At 43.7% G+C, this 19894-nt stretch overlaps 1 protein-coding gene across 1 annotated transcript in view; it reads left to right on the top strand.

Annotated features, from left to right (window-relative positions):
* The window catches only part of RAD51B (RAD51 paralog B), a 516647-nt gene that overhangs the window by 491140 nt on the left and 5613 nt on the right, over window positions 1–19894 (top strand). Inside the window, exon 10 of the mRNA XM_006760763.1 lies at window positions 17048–17126. Coding sequence (XP_006760826.1) covers window positions 17048–17126 — 79 coding nt within the window. The remainder of the gene's footprint in view (window positions 1–17047; window positions 17127–19894) is intronic.

The following is a 19894-nucleotide window of genomic DNA, read 5'->3' as shown; positions in this document are numbered from 1 at the left end:
AGGAGCTGCATCTCTGTCCCTTGAAATTGCCTGTGGTCGTATTTGGTTGCTTTGGTTGGAGCCAGATTGAAATTTCCAAATTCAGATGACAGTGAAACCACATACTGGTTCATAGGTATTTATTTGAAAGTTAAAATCGATGTATTTATTCAAAAGTTACATTCGCTTTTGATTTAAAAAAAATTTTTAATGTAGTGGTGAAGTTACAAATGATACATCAGTTTTTACTTCTTCCTTTAGCAGCGCCCAATGATAATAGTAACAAATAGTAAGAAGGGGGCCAGGGAGGAGAGGAGAGGCGGGGGAAATGGTGATGGAAGGAGACTTGGGGTGGTGAACACACAATATAGTGTGCAGGTGGCCTCTTGTGGACTTGTGCACCTCATGCCTGTATAATTTTGTTAACCAGTGTCACCCCAATAAACTCAATAAAAAGAAAAAAAAGACAGCAGTAGAATGGTGGTTGTCTCGGGCTGGGGGGAGGAGGGAAATGGGGAGCTGGTGTTTAATGGGTACAGTTTCTATTTTACAAGATGAAAAACATTTCGAAGCTGGATGGTGGTGATGGTAGCACCAGTGTGAATGCACTTAATGCCACTGAGTTGTACACTTAAATATGGTTAAATGGTAACTTTTATGTTAGGTGTATTTTCCACAAGAGAAAAAGTTTGTTGCAAGCATTAAAGAACAGCAAGTAGGTAAGGTGCCTACCATTGTATCAGCATTCAGTCAGCAGTGACAGCTTTTCCTAGGGTGGGGCATTGTATTTTAATGGTTACATGGTATTTCTTCCTGTGGCTATCCCATAATTTGTTTCTTTTGTTTGTTTGATTTTGGATTTATGATAATACCCCACCACTGTAATGAGGATGGAGTGAATTTTCTGTGTTTGCATGTATCGTTTCCATTGTTTGGAGTTACATCTTTGAGATATATTTCCTGGATCACTTAGGTGAATTAATCTTAATCTTTGTGGCTTTTTCTGCATATGCCAGTGGGTTTTCAAACGGGTGTAGTCATTTACACGTCGCCAGCCAGGAAGGTGCCAGTTCTATAGCCTCCTCATCAGCACTAGGGACACTTCCAAGCAGTTTTGCAAAGTGTAATAAGTAAGAGATGCTATGTTAATATTTCCATGTGCATTTACTTCCTTTTACCACTAAAAGCGTCAGGCATTTTTTAGTCTTCATTGACATTTCTTACCAAATATATTTGTCATGTTGGTAAATATTGTTGCCATTCTTACCAAATATATTTGTCATGTTGGTAAATATTGTTGCCATTTTTTAAATTCTTATGTAGTGAAATAATTTCTTTAAACATTTCAAAATATAAAATAGTAATATTTTAGAGGGGATCAAAAGTGCTTTACAGTAACATGATTATTATACTTAATACATCTTCTTCCTAGAACTCCCTCATTATTCTTTTCATATCTCTTAGCATAAAATCGGCTTAGATGCTTAACTGACATGACTATACTATTTGAATTAAAATTATGTAGACTGACCAATTAATAATAAAACATTAATAACCCAATGTAAAAAGGACATTACAAAAATAAGAGCAAATCAGAAATTAAAATTATTAATAAACATGACTTTTAAAACTCACTAATAATTAAATTCATTGAAAATAAAAATGATAGGATACTATTCTAGCTATAAATTGGTTGAGATAAAAAAACATTGTAGCCGAAACCGGTTTGGCTCAGTGGATAGAGCGTCGGCCTGCGGACTGAGAGGTCCCAGGTTCGATTCCGGTCAAGGGCATGTACCTGGGTTGCGGGCACATCCCCAGTGGGGGATGTGCAGGAGGCGGGATAAAAAAACATTGTAATAGCAACTGAGACTCCAGTGGGGTGAGAAAATTGGCTGTTTGCTATTAGGTATCAAGAAACTTAAAAATGCTTATATACATTGATTAAGAAATTCCACTTATGTAACTGTGGCTTGAGGCAGCCTCAGGGAATGTGAAAATATATTTACATTCATAGATAAAAATAGTATTTTATCTAAATGCCCAATGACAGGGAATGATTGTATAAGTAATAATACTGCAACCCTCTTCGGAATGTTCTATACTCACTATAAATAGTATTTTTTAAGAAGTTCAGTGATATGGGAAATACTCACAATATGCTGGTAAGTGGATAAAGCATGATGCAGTGATTACACTAAAAACAAGTTGTATGTGGTGTGTGTATGTAGTGGGGAGGGGTTGGGGGGCGGGTACATAACCAGAAAGAGATGAGTAAAAAATATTGATAGTACTTATCTTATATGGTGGAGTATAGGTGATTTTTACTGCCTTTTTTATACTTCCACACATTTTCTAAACTTCATATTGTTTGCAAATTATTGTTTCTACAATCTACACTAATAAAAGAGAAACATGCAAATTGGTGTCACTCCGCTACGCCCACCAGGCAATCAGGACGAGTATGCAAATTAACCCAACAAAGATGGCGGTTAATTTGCATATGCAGGCACAAAGCAAAGACTAAAGACAGCATAGAAGGAAGCCAAGTGCTGCAGAAGGAGCAAAGCAGCAGAGAAGGGAGGAAGCCCTATTCTTGCAGGAATAGGCCCGAGGAAGCCCTATTCTTGCAGGAATCTTCCTGCAACGGCCTGTAGTAAAAAAAATAAATGAATATATTAAAAAAAAATTAAGAAAAAAAAATGAACAACAACAAATAAAACCCACCCACAAATGGTAACATTAACATGTCAGTGGTGGTTAGCAATCTCATTTAAAATCTAAATGTACAGTGTTACAGCCTGTGGAATTGTACATTAGCTTGATACAGACACCCTCACGCAGGCCGCAAGGAGAGGCAATTAGATCTGAACTCTCTAGCCTTCAAGTTACTAACTTCCCTACATTGTCACTTCTCCCACCAGAGTGGAAAGAAACCAATATTTATTAGGCTCTTATGACGTGCCCTATTTTTCATTAATGTCACTCATCTCTTAATTCTCACAATATGTCTATGGGGACTGTGCCCATTTTAAAGATGAGGAAGGTGATGCTTACAGAGGTTGGAGTTTCTGAAATCATATAGCCAAGATCTGAAGACTAAATGTGTCTTCCATTTTATAAGAAGGATGATTATACTTGGCCCTAAGCTACCTTTTCTTAGCCCCTTCTAAGAATGATTTCATGATAGTTAAAATTATATTGTACACCCTTGAGAGGAGTTATTTGCCATATGTATATAGTACTCACATGTATGGGGCGGCGGGGATGTAACTGACCCTGAAAGCTGGTATTACGATAATGGCACCAAGTCACTCACCGACTGTCGATAGAAGAACTAAAGCTCACAGAGGGCCTCCCTTTAATGTGGAGGCTCTGACCACATGTGCTTATCTCCATCTTTTCTCATGATCTTTGTGAAATTATTTCAGTTTAATAACAAAAGTAATATTATTATCCCAAAAAGGCAAAGCAATTGAGAAGCTCTTTGAGACATTAAAAGGTTTCAACAAAATATTGGCGGGCAGGAAGTGATAGAAGATTGACAAGATAGAGCAGATGAAACTGTAAATCCAACGGCCTTCAATGTTGTGTAGTGGTAGAACACGTGGGAGATTTTCTCAGGACTTGGAAGTACCAGATACCGCAGAAGGCAGAGAAGATGAAAACAGCAGGTTAGCTGAAAATTGTATATGAAGTCGTCGGACCCTCTTTCTCACCCTGGACAGCCACGTAACCCAGGTTGAAAGCCAAAATGTATCTCTGGAAAACATGAATTGGAGAAATTTCAGACTCAGGACTCCCAACAAAGCAGAGGACCAGCGAGGCGTTCTGCTAAAAGAGGGATCACCTCTGCCCAGTGGGGAATCCGAGCCCGTTTTTCAGCCCTCCTTCTGGAATGCAGCAACCAGACAAGGGACTGGAGAACTCTCGCTTATAAATGTCAGTCCACCCCTGAGGCGGCATCTTTATGTATTGACATTACATTTGTCAATTGGCACCACCCATTGACAAATGCTGTCCACATACACAGTACCTCTGATTATATTTTTGGAATAAAATATCCTATCTAATAAAAGAGAAACATGGTAATTGGCATACGACCGCTACCCTTCCCGTTGGCTAATCAGCGAGATATGCAAATTAACTGCCAGCCAAGATGGCGGTCGGTAGCCAGGCAGCTTGAAACTAACATGAGGCTTCCTTGCTTCAGTGATGGAGGACTCCAACGTTCCCCGCCTGAAGCTGCAGGCCTCTGAGCGGCAACTCTAAGCAACTATGTAACAAATATAGAAGCTAAACAAACCCCCAGAAACCTGCTTTAGTCTGGGCTTCAGCCAGCAGGATTGCAACATTGTTTCAAATACAGAAGGTAAACAAAGGCCAGAAACCTGCTTTCAGCAGCGGAGGCCTAAGAGCTGGAGCCAAGCCTCAAAGCTAAAGCTGGCCCAGAATAAAAAAAAGAAAAAAAGGAGCAGTTGGGAGCTTCAGTCACCCCCAGCCTGAAAACAGCCCTCAGCCCCTCACCCAGACTGGCCAGGCACCCCAGTGGGGACCCCCACCCTGATCCAGGACACCCTTCAGGGCAAACCAGCCGGCACCCACCCGTGCACCAGGCCTCTACCCTATATAGTAAAAGGTAATATGCCTCCCAGCACCGGGATCAGCGGAGACGCGAGGCCTCCCGGCACCGGGATCAGCGTGACAGGGGGCAGCACCCAAAACCTCTGATCGCCCTGCGGCTCTGTGTGTGACAGGGTGTGGCGCCCCAGCCCCCCCACCCCACGGGCCCTGCTCTGTGTGTGACGGGGTAGAGCCATAACCTCCCCATCGGCCCTGCCCTGAGAGTGAGAGTGGCGGCGCCCCCACCCCCTGATCGGCCCTGCTCTGTGGGTGATAGAGGGCAGTGCCCCAACCCCCTGATGGGCCCTGCTCTGTGCATGATAGGGTACAGAGCCCCAACCCCCCTGATTGGCCCTGCTCTGTGCGTGACAGGGGGTGGCGCCGCAACCTCCCCATCGACCCTGCCTTGAGTGTGACAGGGGCCGGTGCCCCAACCCCCCAATCGGCCCTACCCTGAGCGTGACTGAGGGTGGCATCACAACCTCCCGATCCGCCCTGCTCTGTGCATGACAGGGGGTGGCGCCCCAACTCCCCAATTGGCCCTGCTCTGAGCCCGACCAGGGGCTGCACCTAGGGATTGGGCCTGCCCTCTGCCACCCGGGAGCAGGCCTAAGCCAGCATGGCGTTATCTCCCGAGGGGTCCCAGACTGCGAGAGGGCACAGGCCGGGCTGAGGGACCCCCCGCCCCCCTGAGTGCACAAATTTTTGTGCACCGGGCCTCTAGTATTTTATAGTTTCAATATGACTGAACAGCCAAGGATCATCAGACTTTGTTCACTTCAAAGAGAAAACAAAACGAGCAGAAAAAAGAATCGGGAGGAATGAAAGGTAATGCAAGATTTAGAATACAACTTAAACTTATCATTCATCTTCTCAGAGAGTTAAAGGTGATATAAAAACAACAATAGGTTGTGCTGAATTAGAAAAAGTCAGAAGATAATAAAGAGCTCTGAGATATTAAAAATATGATACTGACATAAATTCAGTTAAATTAGAGGTAGATAATACAAAGTGATGTTATTTGTTTACTATTTTAAATTATGTGTAAACATTAAGTTGACTAAAAACAAAAATAATCAATCTTCTAGAAGTGTGAAAAAAAGGTGGCAGGGTTGAATAGGGACAGATAACAGAGGTGGATATTATTAATTTTCCATTGTGATTAGAGAAGTCTGCAGGGTTTCATTAAATTTATTGAAGTTTTTTTGTGTGGCCTAGTATACAGGGTGGGGCAAAACTAGGTTTAAAGTTGTTTGTATGGAAAATAATACAATAATTAATAAATAATAATATAAAAAGGAACTATTTAAACATTTGGCTTGGGATACTCAGCATAGAGAATGGTGGAGTAAGACACTCACAAAATCTGCCCCTCCACAAAAGCAACTAGAATATTGACAAAAACTGTCCAAATCAACTTTTTGAGGACTGAAAATTAACCAAAGGCTTACAACAATCTGAACCGTGTTTATTCAGGTAGGTCAATCTCAGTAAGAACAACAAGACTTGTGGCATTTTAACTTTCCATAATCCCATTCTCTCCTCTGCAGCTCTGCAGTAACCTTGAAAGCCAAATGTCTTGCAACTATGATAGTTTTATAAGCCAGCAGCATAGCAGCCACTGGAGTGGGCAGAATAGGTTTGGTGCTTCCCAAAAGCCTCATCTAAGAGAATTATCACTATTGGACCTGTTGGACAGCTCACTGAAAGCTCCATTTTCAGGGCTTCTCTTTAACCTCAGAGCTTGGTCTGTGTGAACAGCCCTGCCCACAGGGCACTTGACAAAAATAATCAGTGGCAATTGCTTATGATCACGGCTGCCTAAGGCCCCATTACCCGGTTGGGATAACAAGAGGCTGAAAGCGACAATGGCGGTCAGCCTTTGTTCTGCAGTGAGCCATTATTGAAGCACTGAGAGTGGCACCGCCAAGCTCCTTCCCTGGGAACTGCACTCAGCATTTCAGCATCAAGCTGCCATGTTACTGAACTATGGCTGTGAGCATCTGAGCTTTATCTTGACTTATTTTGTGCAACTGTTAGCAAGATGTGTCCTGAGGTACTGGAAAAGCCTTGGAGAGCTCATGAGGATGACACACTTAGCATGAAACTGGATGTAATTAAGTATTTCAATCGAGGTGAATGAAAGACATTATGTGTACATTAAATTTTTGGTCTGGGAATGCTCAGATTTTTTTCCATGTAAATTAATGCTTCTTCAGTATTTCAGTCTCTGAAGGGTTTCATGGGAATGCTCTACTTTTGGATAGCAGGGGGATCCTATATTCAAATTGTTGTAACAGAGACTGTCAGTTGAAAATGTAAGGATGGAAAAATATATAACATGCAAACAGTATCAACAAGAGAGCTTGAGTGGCGATACTAATATCAGGCAGAATAGACTTTAAGACAAAAATTATTACTAGAAACAAAAAAATTGCATTTTAATAATGATAAAATGGTCAATTCATCAGGAAGACATAACAGTTATAAACATATATGCACCTAACATTCTCCTGGATAGACTGACTATACAGGGTTTGGCAAAAGTAGGTTTACAGTTGTGAGTATGCAAAACACAGAGTTAATTTTGTATTATTATTTACTAGTGGCCTGGTGCATGAATTCGTGCACTGGTGGGGCCAGCTGGGGCAGGGGGCCAACTGGAGGCAGAGCCAGCTTGGGCAAGGAGCCCCAGGCAGTTTGCCAGCCAGCCCTGTCCCCCATTCAGGGTGAGGGTGCCCTCTGAGGGGCAGTGCTGGCCAGGGCAAGGGGCCACAAGTGTTCTGGTCCTTCTGCCATTTGGTCTATTTGCATATTACCCTTTTATTATATAGGATTAATTATTGTATTATTTTCCATACAAACAACTGTAAACCTAGTTTTGCTCCACCCTGTATATTAGGCCACAAAATGGGCCTCAATAAATTTAATGAAGCCATGAAAACTTCTCTAATCAAAGTGAAATAAAATTAATAATTAATGACAGAAAGAAATTTGGTGAATTCGCAAATGTTTGCAAATTAAATACTCCTAAATAAGCAATAGGTCAAAGAATAAATCACAAGGGAAATTAGAAAATATTTTGAGAAAAAAAAGACAAAACTACAATATACCAAAACTTATGTGATGCAGCTAAAGCAGTGCTCAGAGGGAAATTCATAGCTTAAATGCCTATATTTAAAAAAATTATTACATGTAAATTATGCCTCAATAAAGTTGGTATTTCATATAGAAATAATTAACAACCCATATTCTTTGAATGTGTCCATTTGCATATTGTTATGTGTAGTCATTAAATTCTCTCTGATTTTAGTATCATTTGGGAAAAATCACTAACTCTCAAATCACTTGTAAAAATTAGGAAAAAAACTCAACATGGTTTTAAAAATATACGAACATATATTAAGCTTATAGTTCATTATATACCTGCTAAAGTGTTTAGAGGACAGTGCACTAACATTTTCAATTTACTTTGAAATGTGACAACAAAAATAATAAGATAGGTTGATATAAAAAATTATTTCATAAATAATAAAAACACATTTAATAAAATGTTAATAGTAGAATCTACTTAGTAGGTTTATGGGTGGGTAGTCACTATAAAATTCTTTCAACTTCACTGTCTGTTTAAATTTTTTCATAATAAAACATTGCGGGTGGGGAATAAACTGAAGATGCCACTCTGACCATGAACTATTACCATCCCATGAGTTACTGAGGTACTATCCTATCAATCCGAAGAAATGTTTGATTTCTTTCAGGACCTAGATCTTTTAGTTTATATACTTTGGGAATTTTATGTATTACAGAAAAACATTTTTAAACAATCACGTGAGATATGCCATAAAAGAGCACAGTGATACTCCATGGGGAAATAAGATCTTGTAGCCTCACAGTCAAACTTTCAAGGAGAATCTTCCCAGGGCCTAGAATTATATTTCATTAGGGAATCAGATCAGCTTACTTTCTCTCCCCAAGTTGTGAAGTAGGCCACATACAGATAAATGAATAAATTCATGCCACTCAATACAGTTTCTTTTTCCACCCTGTCATTTCCCAGCCCTATATTACATCTTCAATTGTTACTCCCCTGTTTGAGAAGGCAGTTTAGATGCCATGAAACTCGTTCTCTATTCTCCCCTCCGAACCTTTTGCAAAGCTCTTCGTGCTGAGGCTTCGTTTTCCGTGGAGAGTGAGTTTCCAAGTGATGAAGCAGATTTTAATCAGTACAAGATCCAGATACGGACTGGGAGCTGGACCTCTGCCACTTTTCCCTCCAGCTCTTCTCAACACAATGACTAGGGAATTCCTTTGAGGATCACCGGGTACACTTCAAGCCCCCCTGATCCGTGGCCTCCTTCCAGCCACAGAGATCTTCCTGTCTGGGGCATTTCCGGCCCTTCTGTCCCTTGGCTTGGCGAGTTCAGCTTAACCTGGGGAAGGGACAGAAGGCTTGAGGTTATCAAAAGCCTGTTGAATTATCTGATGCAAGACTAACTGGCGTGTTTGCTTGCCTGGCTTTCTTCCTGGGCTTCAAAACAGCTGAAAAAACAACCCTTTTCTCGGTCTTGGACAAGGAGGAAAATCCCTGGCATGAAGGATTTCTGTCGCAGACACTTGGCACAGCTAGAGGAAAGATTTGTTTAGCTTAGCAATGGGTTTCATTAGCCCAGGCATTCGTTGGCGTGAGATAATCGGGTACCTGTTGCAGGACATTTCGGAGTCAATGGGTTTTCTCTCTTGCTTTGCAGCAGGACCCTTACACACAGATGGGTCAGCAGGGGCATCCCCACCAAATTTATCAACAACCACACAATCTTGCTGATCACAGGAGAGGCTGAGACGGGGTTAAAAAATCAGCAAGATGGGAAATTATAGATGGATGCTAAGTCATATTTTCCAAACTATCTACCTCAATGGCTTCCCGGTATTTTTAGCTGAATTATTACATAGTCTTTGCACTCCACATCTTGTAGCGGAGAGTAGGGATAGAATGCCAGCCAGGCCTACCACCCACCCCGACAGGAAACATGCTTCTGCTTACACTTGCCCTCTGCTAGCTCTTTTTCCTCTGCCCTTCACCCCATGACCAGTATAAGTGTCGGGGTGGTGGGTAGGAAGGGGAAGGACGTAGAAGAGAGGAAGGATCCATTGCCAGTCTGAAAGGAAGCTGATGATACAAGAATTGGAGGAGGGACAGTGGAAGAGCTGGGGCCAGCTTGCTGTCAGCCATGGCTGCCTAGTTGTGTCTGTCTTCCTGGGCCACAAAGGCAAAACTCACTTTTTCCTTAATTTGGGGCTCTGTTGCAAGAACTGGTGTGAGCTGCCAGAATGCTATAAAAAGAGCCTCCAGGATAGTCTGTGTCCAAGATCCCTGACATCTTTGTGCTTCCTGCTCCACATGGGCCTCCCTGGCCACCCGTGGAAGACAAGGGATGAGCTGGCTTGGTCCAGAGGAACGTGACACCTATACTTTAAAAGGAGGAGACAGGCTTTTTCCTTAGAAGGTATCACCATCCTGGAGGCCTGAGGTTCCTGTGCCCAGCACTTTCTGTCCTATGGCTCCTTTTCCACGTTCTTGGAGGTGGGATCGGGCCAGGAAAAACATCTGATGCTATAGCGAGCTGAAAGCAAAGACTTGACTTTGGGCCGGCCCAGGCTGAGAATGTTGGCGGCGATGGACTCGGAAGCCTGTCTTTTCTGTGGCATCTTCAAAGTCCCCAGCCTTGGGGAGGAAATGCCAAATAAGTCCTCAAAGTGGGTATGAGTTAGAGCTGCTGAAGTTGTGATTCATAATTGAGGTTCTGTTATGTTTATAGCACCAGAGTGGAGGTTGGTGGGACCAGAAGCAGCCACAATGATGATAATGGTCTCTGCCTTCAAATACACGGTAGTAAATTCAGTAGAGAAAGCACTAAGTTCAGGGGTAGCACAACTATTAGAGAGGTACAGGTGAAGTAAGATGGAACTAGAGAGAGATTACCTGAGACTGGAGAAATCGGCATAGGCTTCCTGGAAGAGGTGACATTTGTATGTAGCTCAAAGAGTAGGTAGGATTTAGAAAGGACAGACAGAGGAAGATTGCCAGGATGGAAGCTCATAAACAATAGGGCAGCCAGCACGAGGCCCTGTCCAGTTCTCTTCTTTGTCTTCAGTCATGCAGTGTCTGTGCTGTGGGAGAAATGCCCTGTTTGCTATTCTGTGTCCTTCCTCTTTGATTGATTACCTCAGGGGCATAGATTGATGTGTGCACAGGGCATTTGGGGTTGCCGCCATGTTGGTTTAAAGTACAGGCTATAGGACCAGGGTTGGAATCTTAGCTTCACTACTTAATGAGATACTACCTCAAAAGGGTGTTGTGAGGAATAATGCGTGTTGACTGTTGTTTTCATCATCGTCATCGGTTCTGTGGGAACCCAGAGGGGTGATCCCGCAGGACTTTCTACCATGTTGGATCCATGACTCTCCTTTGAGAATCTTAAAGTACAGACACACATGAAAGAGTAACCCTGGAAGGTTTAAATCCTCTGTCACCTTAGAGTGAAGGAAATCATCTGACAACTTATCTGCTCAGAGCAGATCAGGGACCTGAAGGCAGGGCCCTGAAAGGAGAAGAGGTCTGGGAGGGGAGCCCTTGAGCTCCAAAGGCCGTCTTCTCCTTGCACAGTTGGTGCAGAGCACCTAGGCCTCCGTGTTGTCATGTATAAATTGGGAGAAACTGTCACACATGCAGCAGAAGAATGAAGTGAAGAACAGTGAGGAAATGCCCATCGGTCATTGTAGGAGCCCACAGTCTGCAAAGCGCTGGGCTGGATCCTAGAACAGCAGTCGCCAACCTTTCGGACCTCGTCCGCGGACCACCGGTTGGCTACCGCTGCCCTAGACAAAGGGAGGTGAAGGATCAAAGAAAATGCCCCCAATCTTTGCACTCCTGTCCAAAAGTCAGAGCATACATCTAAAAATAAATTGAGGTAGAAACAGATGGCACTCTTTGAAAAGTGCAAATTCACACAGTACAAATTGAATCTTCCTACCCATCGTAGGTACTCAATAAATGTTTGTGGACAGATGGGTTGAATGAATGAATGAATGAATGAATGAGTGACTACCCAAGAATGAGGGGCTCATAGTAGAATGTTAAAGTGATAAAAGCCCAAGGCCTAAAGGCTCCCCTGTACCGTCTGTCTTTGCCAACAGACGTCAGCTGCATGAGAGTGAGGACCTTGCCCCTAGAGCAGTGCCTAGCACAGAGGAATGTGCCCAAGGAAGATTCATGGATTAAATAAATACATGATGGATTGGTAGATCGTACAAATAATGAAAATTACTTCCAGATGGTAGTGGGATTTGGGACCCAGCATCTAGTTCATAATAAACACGATGTTTAAAAACACTGATGACCACTTTTCTTACAATCATAGCTGAAGAAAGGAGAAAATATATTCATTAGGGTGTACTTAGCGTCTGGCTGGTCTGATATGAAGGAAACATTAAGACAACAACAATCTAGCTGTTTGCAGGAGGTGGAATTAACGGCTCACAATACTGCACACCTGCCTGGTGGGGCTCTAAGCTCTCTGAGTCACACATCTGCACTCGTGCTTGCCCGACTACATATTTCCATGAATCCTCAGAGCAATCCAAAGCCAACTTCGCACGTTGCACACGGGGTTCAGTGTGATAAAATTGTTTCACTGGGGTCCTAGAGTTTAATTAAACAGCCAGGCCCTCCCTGCAGGACATTATCTATTGAAGAGGATAGAACGACATTTGACAACAGCCCAAGCCGGACAATGATTAGAACACCCCAAATTTATGGCATGACGGAACATCTGAAACAGAACAGCCCAAAATATCTGCTAGGAAGGGTTGTTTGCCTTGGAAGAGGTAATTTGTAGTTTGAAAGGCATAAATGCACGGACCATGGGGTATTGATTCAAGTCTGAAACAGAAGAGTCTCTCTGTAGTTGCAAAGATACATGGCAAGCATCACTCTTTCTGAAATCTTTAGTCTTAAAGCTAATTCACACTTCCCTTCTCTGCCGGGTAGCACTACAGAGTATCCAGATCAGAACACTCATATTAAAAGCAATATGCACCTTCATGCTAGACCTCTTACCATAGTGTTGAAGTGTTGGTGGTCATGGGTTGCTTTGGGTGACTAACCACCTTGATGGGCCTCCACTTGTTCTGTCTGTCAGTTTCCTTTTTGGAATTTGGGCTTCAATCCAGACACATCACACCCAGCATGCTTTGCTGAATGAGGAGCAGAGCCGGATCATCACTTCCTTGCTGTAGATACTGTCTCCATTTATACAACCGGAGACCACACTAGCTTTTTGTGAACCACATCTCACAACCAACTTGTACTGCACTGTAGTTCACTAACACTCCCATTCCATCTTCTGAAAGCTAGATCTCATCTCCCCATTCTGTGACAGTAGCTGGTCCTTGTTCTCAAGGAAAAGGCCTTACATATACTTCAATAAAATTGCATCCTAAAAGATTTGTAGGATTGGTTCCAATATTCTAACCAAATTAAGATGTGTTGTGATAGTATGATTGCTTAATATGTTTCTCTATATTTTTCATCTTCTGTTACCATATTCAGCATTCCATCAATGGCTTTACATGACCCCAAGTTCAAATGTCACCTTTTCGGTGAATTCTTCTCTTTCCACTCTATTTAAATGTGATCCAATGAACTTTTTCTCTGCCTTTTTTCTCCATCATATTACCATGTATGTGATTATATAATCATCTAACACATATAATCATCTAACATACCATATATTTTACTTACTCGTTTTGTTCATTATCTTTTTGCCTCCTTTAGAATAGAAGCTCTATTAGGGTAACAATTTTTGTCAGTTCTGTTCCCTGCTGGATCCATGTTTGTTGTATGGATGTGGTTGAGTACATCAGCGTCCTATGCAGGTCAGTAAGAATGTGGAACATGACAAAACCAAGACTACAGTACAGCACATTCTACTAGAGGTTGCTGCCCCTCACCACATTTCTGTCAATCCATCCATCTGGGAGTTCTCTTCCCCCTTAAAAGAAAGGAAGTAGGGTTCATCTGACATAACTGATCACTTCCTTTTTCTAACTGCACACAAATCATTCTTTCAATGACCCATTTTAAACCCTGCTTGAGAAGGGCACGGCATTAATCAGTGGCCTGTCCAAACCCCTCGATCTCCTGGGAAGGAGGTCCTTCCAGATGTGCGGTCCCTCCAGGTGAGGTCCTTGCGGCCAGGGCGCTGCGCTTGCTCAGAGTGGGCCTAGGCTCCCTGGAGAGTGTGCAGTCATGTTGGCAGCAGCACCGTGAGGCTCCCATGTTATTTGTTGTGTTGCATTGGAATATCACATCCTTTCACACCCCATCCCTTCCCCCTCCCAGGTTTTAATTTGCAGTTTATAAAATAAAAATGATAATATAGTTTTCAAAAATATACTAGGGTACTTTACTGATTATTATTTATTTGTACCCAGTTGCTTCATGTAGACAATAAAGATCCGAAGTTATTGGACATATGTAGTTTATTTCTGTTGTCCTTTGATCTGAAGGGTGTATGTATCTTCTATCCATCTCACATCTGGAAGGACCTCCTTTCCCACATTCTTGCTAACGCAGCAGTGGTTTAGGCCCTTGTCATCTCATCACTGAATGATCACAGTAGCCTCCTAACCAGCTTCAGGACTCCGACTCTGGCTTCTCCATCTCGGGCTCTTCCATCAGGCTAGTTTCCTGGAGCCCAGCTACTCAAAATGTGGTCCATGGACCACAGCAGCAGCACCTCCTGGGAATGTGTTAGAAATGCGGCCTTTCAGACCCCACCCTGAGCCTATAATTCAGAATCTGTCAACAAGACCCACAATGATTCACACCCATGAAAGTTTGAGAGCACTGTCCTCTCTTCTCTCATGCCATCCCCCCACCAGGCGCCTCCGTCAGCTTCACATTGAACCATCCCCAACTGTCTCTGTCAGGAAGGCTCCACCTTAATTCAAAGGTGACATACTTTTGACATGAGATATTTTTGACACTGTCTATTACATTGGTAGTGTCAAATTGGAGGGAGGAGCGGGGGTGAGCCTCAGACACTGGGGTAAGGACTCCGCACAACCTCAGAGCCCTCTTGCTTAGCAGGCCGAGGGACCATGAGCAAGTTTATCTAGATAACTTTGGAACAATTGTAGAAATTATTGAGATTCAACTTAAGTGAAATCCTTCTGGTAAAAGCAAAGAATATTGGGTGTTGATGAGTGAACGTTAAGGAGTGCTCGAGAAGTATCCATGATGAGTTGTTGGAAATCTTCTTGTTAATTGGACACAGTAACAGGCATTTTATAGACTTAATTTAATCCTCACAATAATCCCATTTAGGTGGGTGGTAATATCCCTATTTTACATGCGAGGAAACTGATACTCAAAAAAGTGAGGTTGTCCATAGCCAAAGTAATGGTTAGAATTCAGGCTGCGGCATGGTGACCAAGACCCCAAAATGCAGTGGTTCACGGTTGCTCTGTCCTGAGGTGGACAGGTGACCCCAGGTGGGAGGCACTGATGCTTTATGAGGTCACCCCGCTTCCTTCTCCTCGGTCGCTTTGTCATCCCCAAAGGTGTCCACATCCATGTGGTTGAATCTGTTCCTGCCCTTGGGAAGGGGGAAGGGAGAGTGAAGAGCACATATTTTCTTAGGAAAATATATGCCAGGAGTTCTACCTGCTATTTACACTCCTGTTCTGTTAGTCAAATGGCCTACCTGGTTGCAAAAGAGGCAGAGGAATGTTGAAACCTGAGGAGTTATTTACTATAAAGAAGATGGGGGAGTGGGGAGGGGTGGCTACTAGGGGACAATCGCAAGCCTTGCCACAGGCACAGAGATTCAAACTCCACAACTAAAACCTCTGATCTTTTCACCGCATTAATCCACCATTTCTCATTGCTGACAGTCAGTAAATATTTGTTGACTTGAGGTAGATTGAGATAGTACATGTGAGCCTTTTGGTTATTTGAAATGGTTTCTTCCTTCTTCCTTGCCTCCCTGATTACCTAAGTGGCTCTGTGCCAAATTGTCACTATATTTGATGATATCAATTTGTAGAACAGGAAGCTGATATTCATCTTCCTTTAGGAGAAATGTGATAGTAACCCACCAGCCCTTAGACGTCCTGTAGAACCACATGAGGTGTGATAAAGGGTTAGTGATAATGACCAAATGACCATCCCCTTTAAGGTAGGTATCTTCTTAGGAGAATGCCATTGCTCAAGATATTTTTGGTATTGTGTGTTGTCTGGTGGGTCAGTGAACTCTTGCTGCAGTAATGCTTCATGACAACACCCAAATCTCAGAGGCATGCAGTAATGAGCATTTCCCCCAATGCGCCTGTGGGTCTCCTTGGGGTCACTATTTGGGATGGGCCCGCAGGCCAGCTCTGCTCCACGTGTCTCTCACTCTCCTTCGGAGACAGCAGGTTAGCTTGGATATATTCTTTTTCCAACAGTACCAGAGGCATCAGAGAATAAGTGGAGATATATTGGGCTTTTTGAGGCCTAGGCTGAGAACTGGCACAACCTATTGGTCCAAACAAGTCATGTGGCCAAACCCACAGTGAAAGGCCATGAGAAATACTCTACACCAGTGGTTCCCAACATGGGACACATACCCCACAGGGAGGCAATTTGATGTTTAAGTGTGGCAATTCAAGAACGAGTTATTACCAGTGAAATTTTGCATTTTTTGTGGCTCTAGGGGCCTCATCTACAGTATACAAATATACTACATTGTGACATATTTATGCATTTCAGTTCTCTATTATATGTTTTGAAACTTTAGTTGCTATTTTTTCATATCACTTCATTTTATTATTATTTTTTAATAATTTCTTCCTCAGTACTTTAACTGTCCTTTCATTCTTTCATTTTTTCTCTTTCATGGATGTCATGTTCTTTGGAAGCATGTTTAGGCCAAGTTAATGGCCATTTAGGCTTCCTCCACATGAATAGGCATTCACTTTTTGAATAATAAGAATTATATGTCATGGGCGGAGGGGGTTGTGCATCTCTTAAGGGAGCTTTGGAAAATTTTTTAGTAGAATAGCTAAGTTTATGAATAAAATTAGGCTAGTTTTATCATTGGACAGAAAGATAACAGTTTAAGCACATGACATACAATAATGAAATTTATTTCTAGAAAAACTGGTTCAAGAATATGGCATTCAGGGACAGAATAGTTGCAATAAATGTACAGCCTTCCAAAGTAATCAATTGATTGACAGAATAACACTCATTTGATTCTAAAATAATTTTAAAAACAAATAAACCTTATGACTTGTGGTCATAGGGTACCAGTTTATCTCAAAGTGGGACGGGGACTGAACAGGGGCTCCCCTCTGATCTCTCCCTGGACTAACCCTGGGCAATGTGCTTGATGTGCAGATTCTCATCGCCAAGTCCCCGCTGGCTCCCTTCGCCTCCTTTGTCTACACCATCGAGAAGGAAGGCCTGGTTCTTCAAGGTAAGATGCTTGGATGAAGCCATTTCTCTAAGCCACTTGTGCTCAGTGGTGCCCATTGCTGGTGGTAATTACTGCTACGCTCCTGATCGGAACGACTTTAGGACAGAATCAAAGGTCAAGAGGAACTGGCCAGTGGTCTTTATCCTGGTGAAATGAAAGAGATTGGCAGTTGTGGGAAGAATTTGAAGAAGGTGGTTGTGGGGCTTAGAGAGAACTATAGAATTTTCTAACAGAATAAAGGTCAAACCAAGCAGGGTAGGAACTGCCACCACCCAGTCTTCTCGTAGATCTTGGAGTGAGGAGCAGGGGTGAGTCTCGGACCCTGGGGTGAGGACTCCGCACCACCTCAGAGCCTCTTGCTTAGCAGGCTGAGGGACCTGTGCTCAAGTCCCGACTGGGGGCCAGGCCTCGCTGGCCTCCACCTTATGACATGGGCCCGGGGCTCAGAAGGCACAGAGTCCTGGCTTGTGGGAAAGCACCCAGGAACCACTGGTCTGCTCTGGTGGTTCACTCCCAGATGCTGGATCCTCTGGCAGGTAGGAAAGGCGTCCAATCACAGGTCTGCCCAGAAAACAGTGAACATGAGATCGGTTCAGACACTAATGAACTTAGACCACAGGGTCCCAAACTGCTCGGTCCATTGAGAAGCTTTCCCACAGAAATGTTCAGGATACACATCTGTCCCCCACTGCCAGGCAGGAGGCCCTGCCCACAGAGATGCCCAGGTGGCCATGTAGCCTGACCCACCGAGGACCACACTGTCATTGCTGTCCATGGGAGCACTGTCTGCCCCATAGGATTTATGAGTTGAGCATTTTGCCCAGGTTTATGAAACAGGGCGAGTCTGTATAACATCCCAGGGAGACACAGGCACTACAGAGATCCAGTCGGAGTTGCGTGGGGCAGGCTGGAGTGTCCGTGCTTCTGTCCGCGCGCAGGCTGCAGCCTTCCCTTTCCTCCCGTCTGAAAGCGCCGCTTCGTCACGGACCCGAGAGCAGCGTGTTTGTTTGGTGCAGCTGAGCTCCTCAGCAGGGACTCGGGGCCGGGGAAATTTGGGGTAAGAACTACTGACCTTTGGCTCTTAGCCTTTGACTTATGCTATCCAAGTTCCTTGGTAAATATTGTTTTTACAATTGCAAATATTGTTTTCTGACAAAGAAGCCGAGATTTTAAGACCAGATTAAGCAAAGCAAACAGCAGGCCCCTTTGTTACATAGTCTCTGAGGGTGTATAACTAATAAGCCATCAGAAGGCTGGAGTTTTATTTACCCAGGGCACTGTGTGGCTTTGGCTCTTCATTTTTAGAGCCTTTCTTAAAAGATTAAAAGTCTACTAAACAGCAAATTTAAATGAAGATTTCAAGAAAATCTGTGGAAGATCAGAAGACAGTTTCGGGGTAAGGGGGGAGAGCCAGTTCTACCCAGATGCCTTGTGTTGAGAATCCTGACCCCTGGGCATTGCGGTAAAAGGCACGGCTACGCCGGGTCTAGTTTGGAGAACTTTTAGGATAGTGTTTGTGGAAACAACATCCACAGCGTTGCCTCTTTGACACCCATTGCTAGGATCGTGACTTTGATGGGAAAGAAGTTGTTAGAGAAAGTAGAGGGTGGAATTGCAATCAATCGGTAGAGGTTTAAAAAACTACAAGGAAAGGATATTAGAAAAAGTTGGAAAACAGGGGAGGAAGTGAGTTCCTAAATGAGGCGGACCTGGAGTTGTGTGTCTGGGAAAGAAAAAAACTCAGGAAGGCGTCCGATGATCCAAGAACCCCAGGGGATAAGGGAAAACGTCTGAGGGGCTGCGGAGCCTCACCTGGCTGCTTCGAAACCTGATTTAACCGTCCCACTCCCGCAAGCTGCACCTCCTTCTCGGGTTTTCCCAGGAAGCAAAACCCTTCGGCCCCTGTCAGCAGTGCCTCTGAGTACAAACCTCTGGGCAGGCCCTTTCCTCCAGCTGGTGCTCCCAAGACTTTGGGAAAATCAAAAGCTGTGACCCTCAGGGAAATGGGGGCCCCTCCTTTATTGGAGAGACCCCCTTGGATATCTGTTCCAGCTCTGGTGTGATCTTGAGAAACTATAGTTCTGTCAGCTTGAAAATGACAGTGTTGACCTGGATTCAGTGCGTGGCAAATTGTGTCACAACCCATTCCTGGGTGATAAACTGAAATGAATGAGTCACCGCCGGCATATTGTATTGTTTCATGAACTATTTGTTGTGTGATTGTGTGTGTGTGCGCATTTCAAATTTCTGCATGGAGGTTGCAATGCAAATGTTTTTCTTCCTTGGATTGTAGTCACTGGCCTGAACCACCTGTAAAGGCCTTCCCAACGTCAGCCGTATCTGATTCTCCCAGGAGATGGGGTACTTATCATTCACTCAGCCCAGGAGAGCTATCTCCTTCAGATCTCCACACACGGGAACATGAAAGCTGATTTCCCTCCCCCACTCTTACCAGATGACTGAGCTAGAAAACACCTGCACATTTCCCAGGATTAAAGCAAAGAAACCTTTGATCCCTGGGTGGTAACCTTGGAAAGGTACCAGCCATCGAGGCCAATAAGCTTTTTTGTGTGTGAGGGGTTGCTCTGGCATGATATGGGTGGCAGAGAGGGGAAGGGCAGGAAGATGAGGGGGGTGCCAGCTAAAAGAGGAGCTGCCAGCCCTGCCACCTGTGGCTCCGCTAAGGTGATGCAGCCTGGAAGGGTGGGAAGGAGGAATCCCAACAGAATGTGGGGAGGACCCCTCAGTGCCTTTTCTCTTTGTAAGCC

This window comes from Myotis davidii, unplaced genomic scaffold (assembly GCF_000327345.1).
Source record: "Myotis davidii unplaced genomic scaffold, ASM32734v1 scaffold17, whole genome shotgun sequence".
Taxonomy (NCBI): domain Eukaryota; kingdom Metazoa; phylum Chordata; class Mammalia; order Chiroptera; family Vespertilionidae; genus Myotis; species Myotis davidii.
The sequence above is the reverse complement of the archived record's forward strand: the minus strand, read 5'-3'. Positions and strand labels throughout refer to the sequence as shown.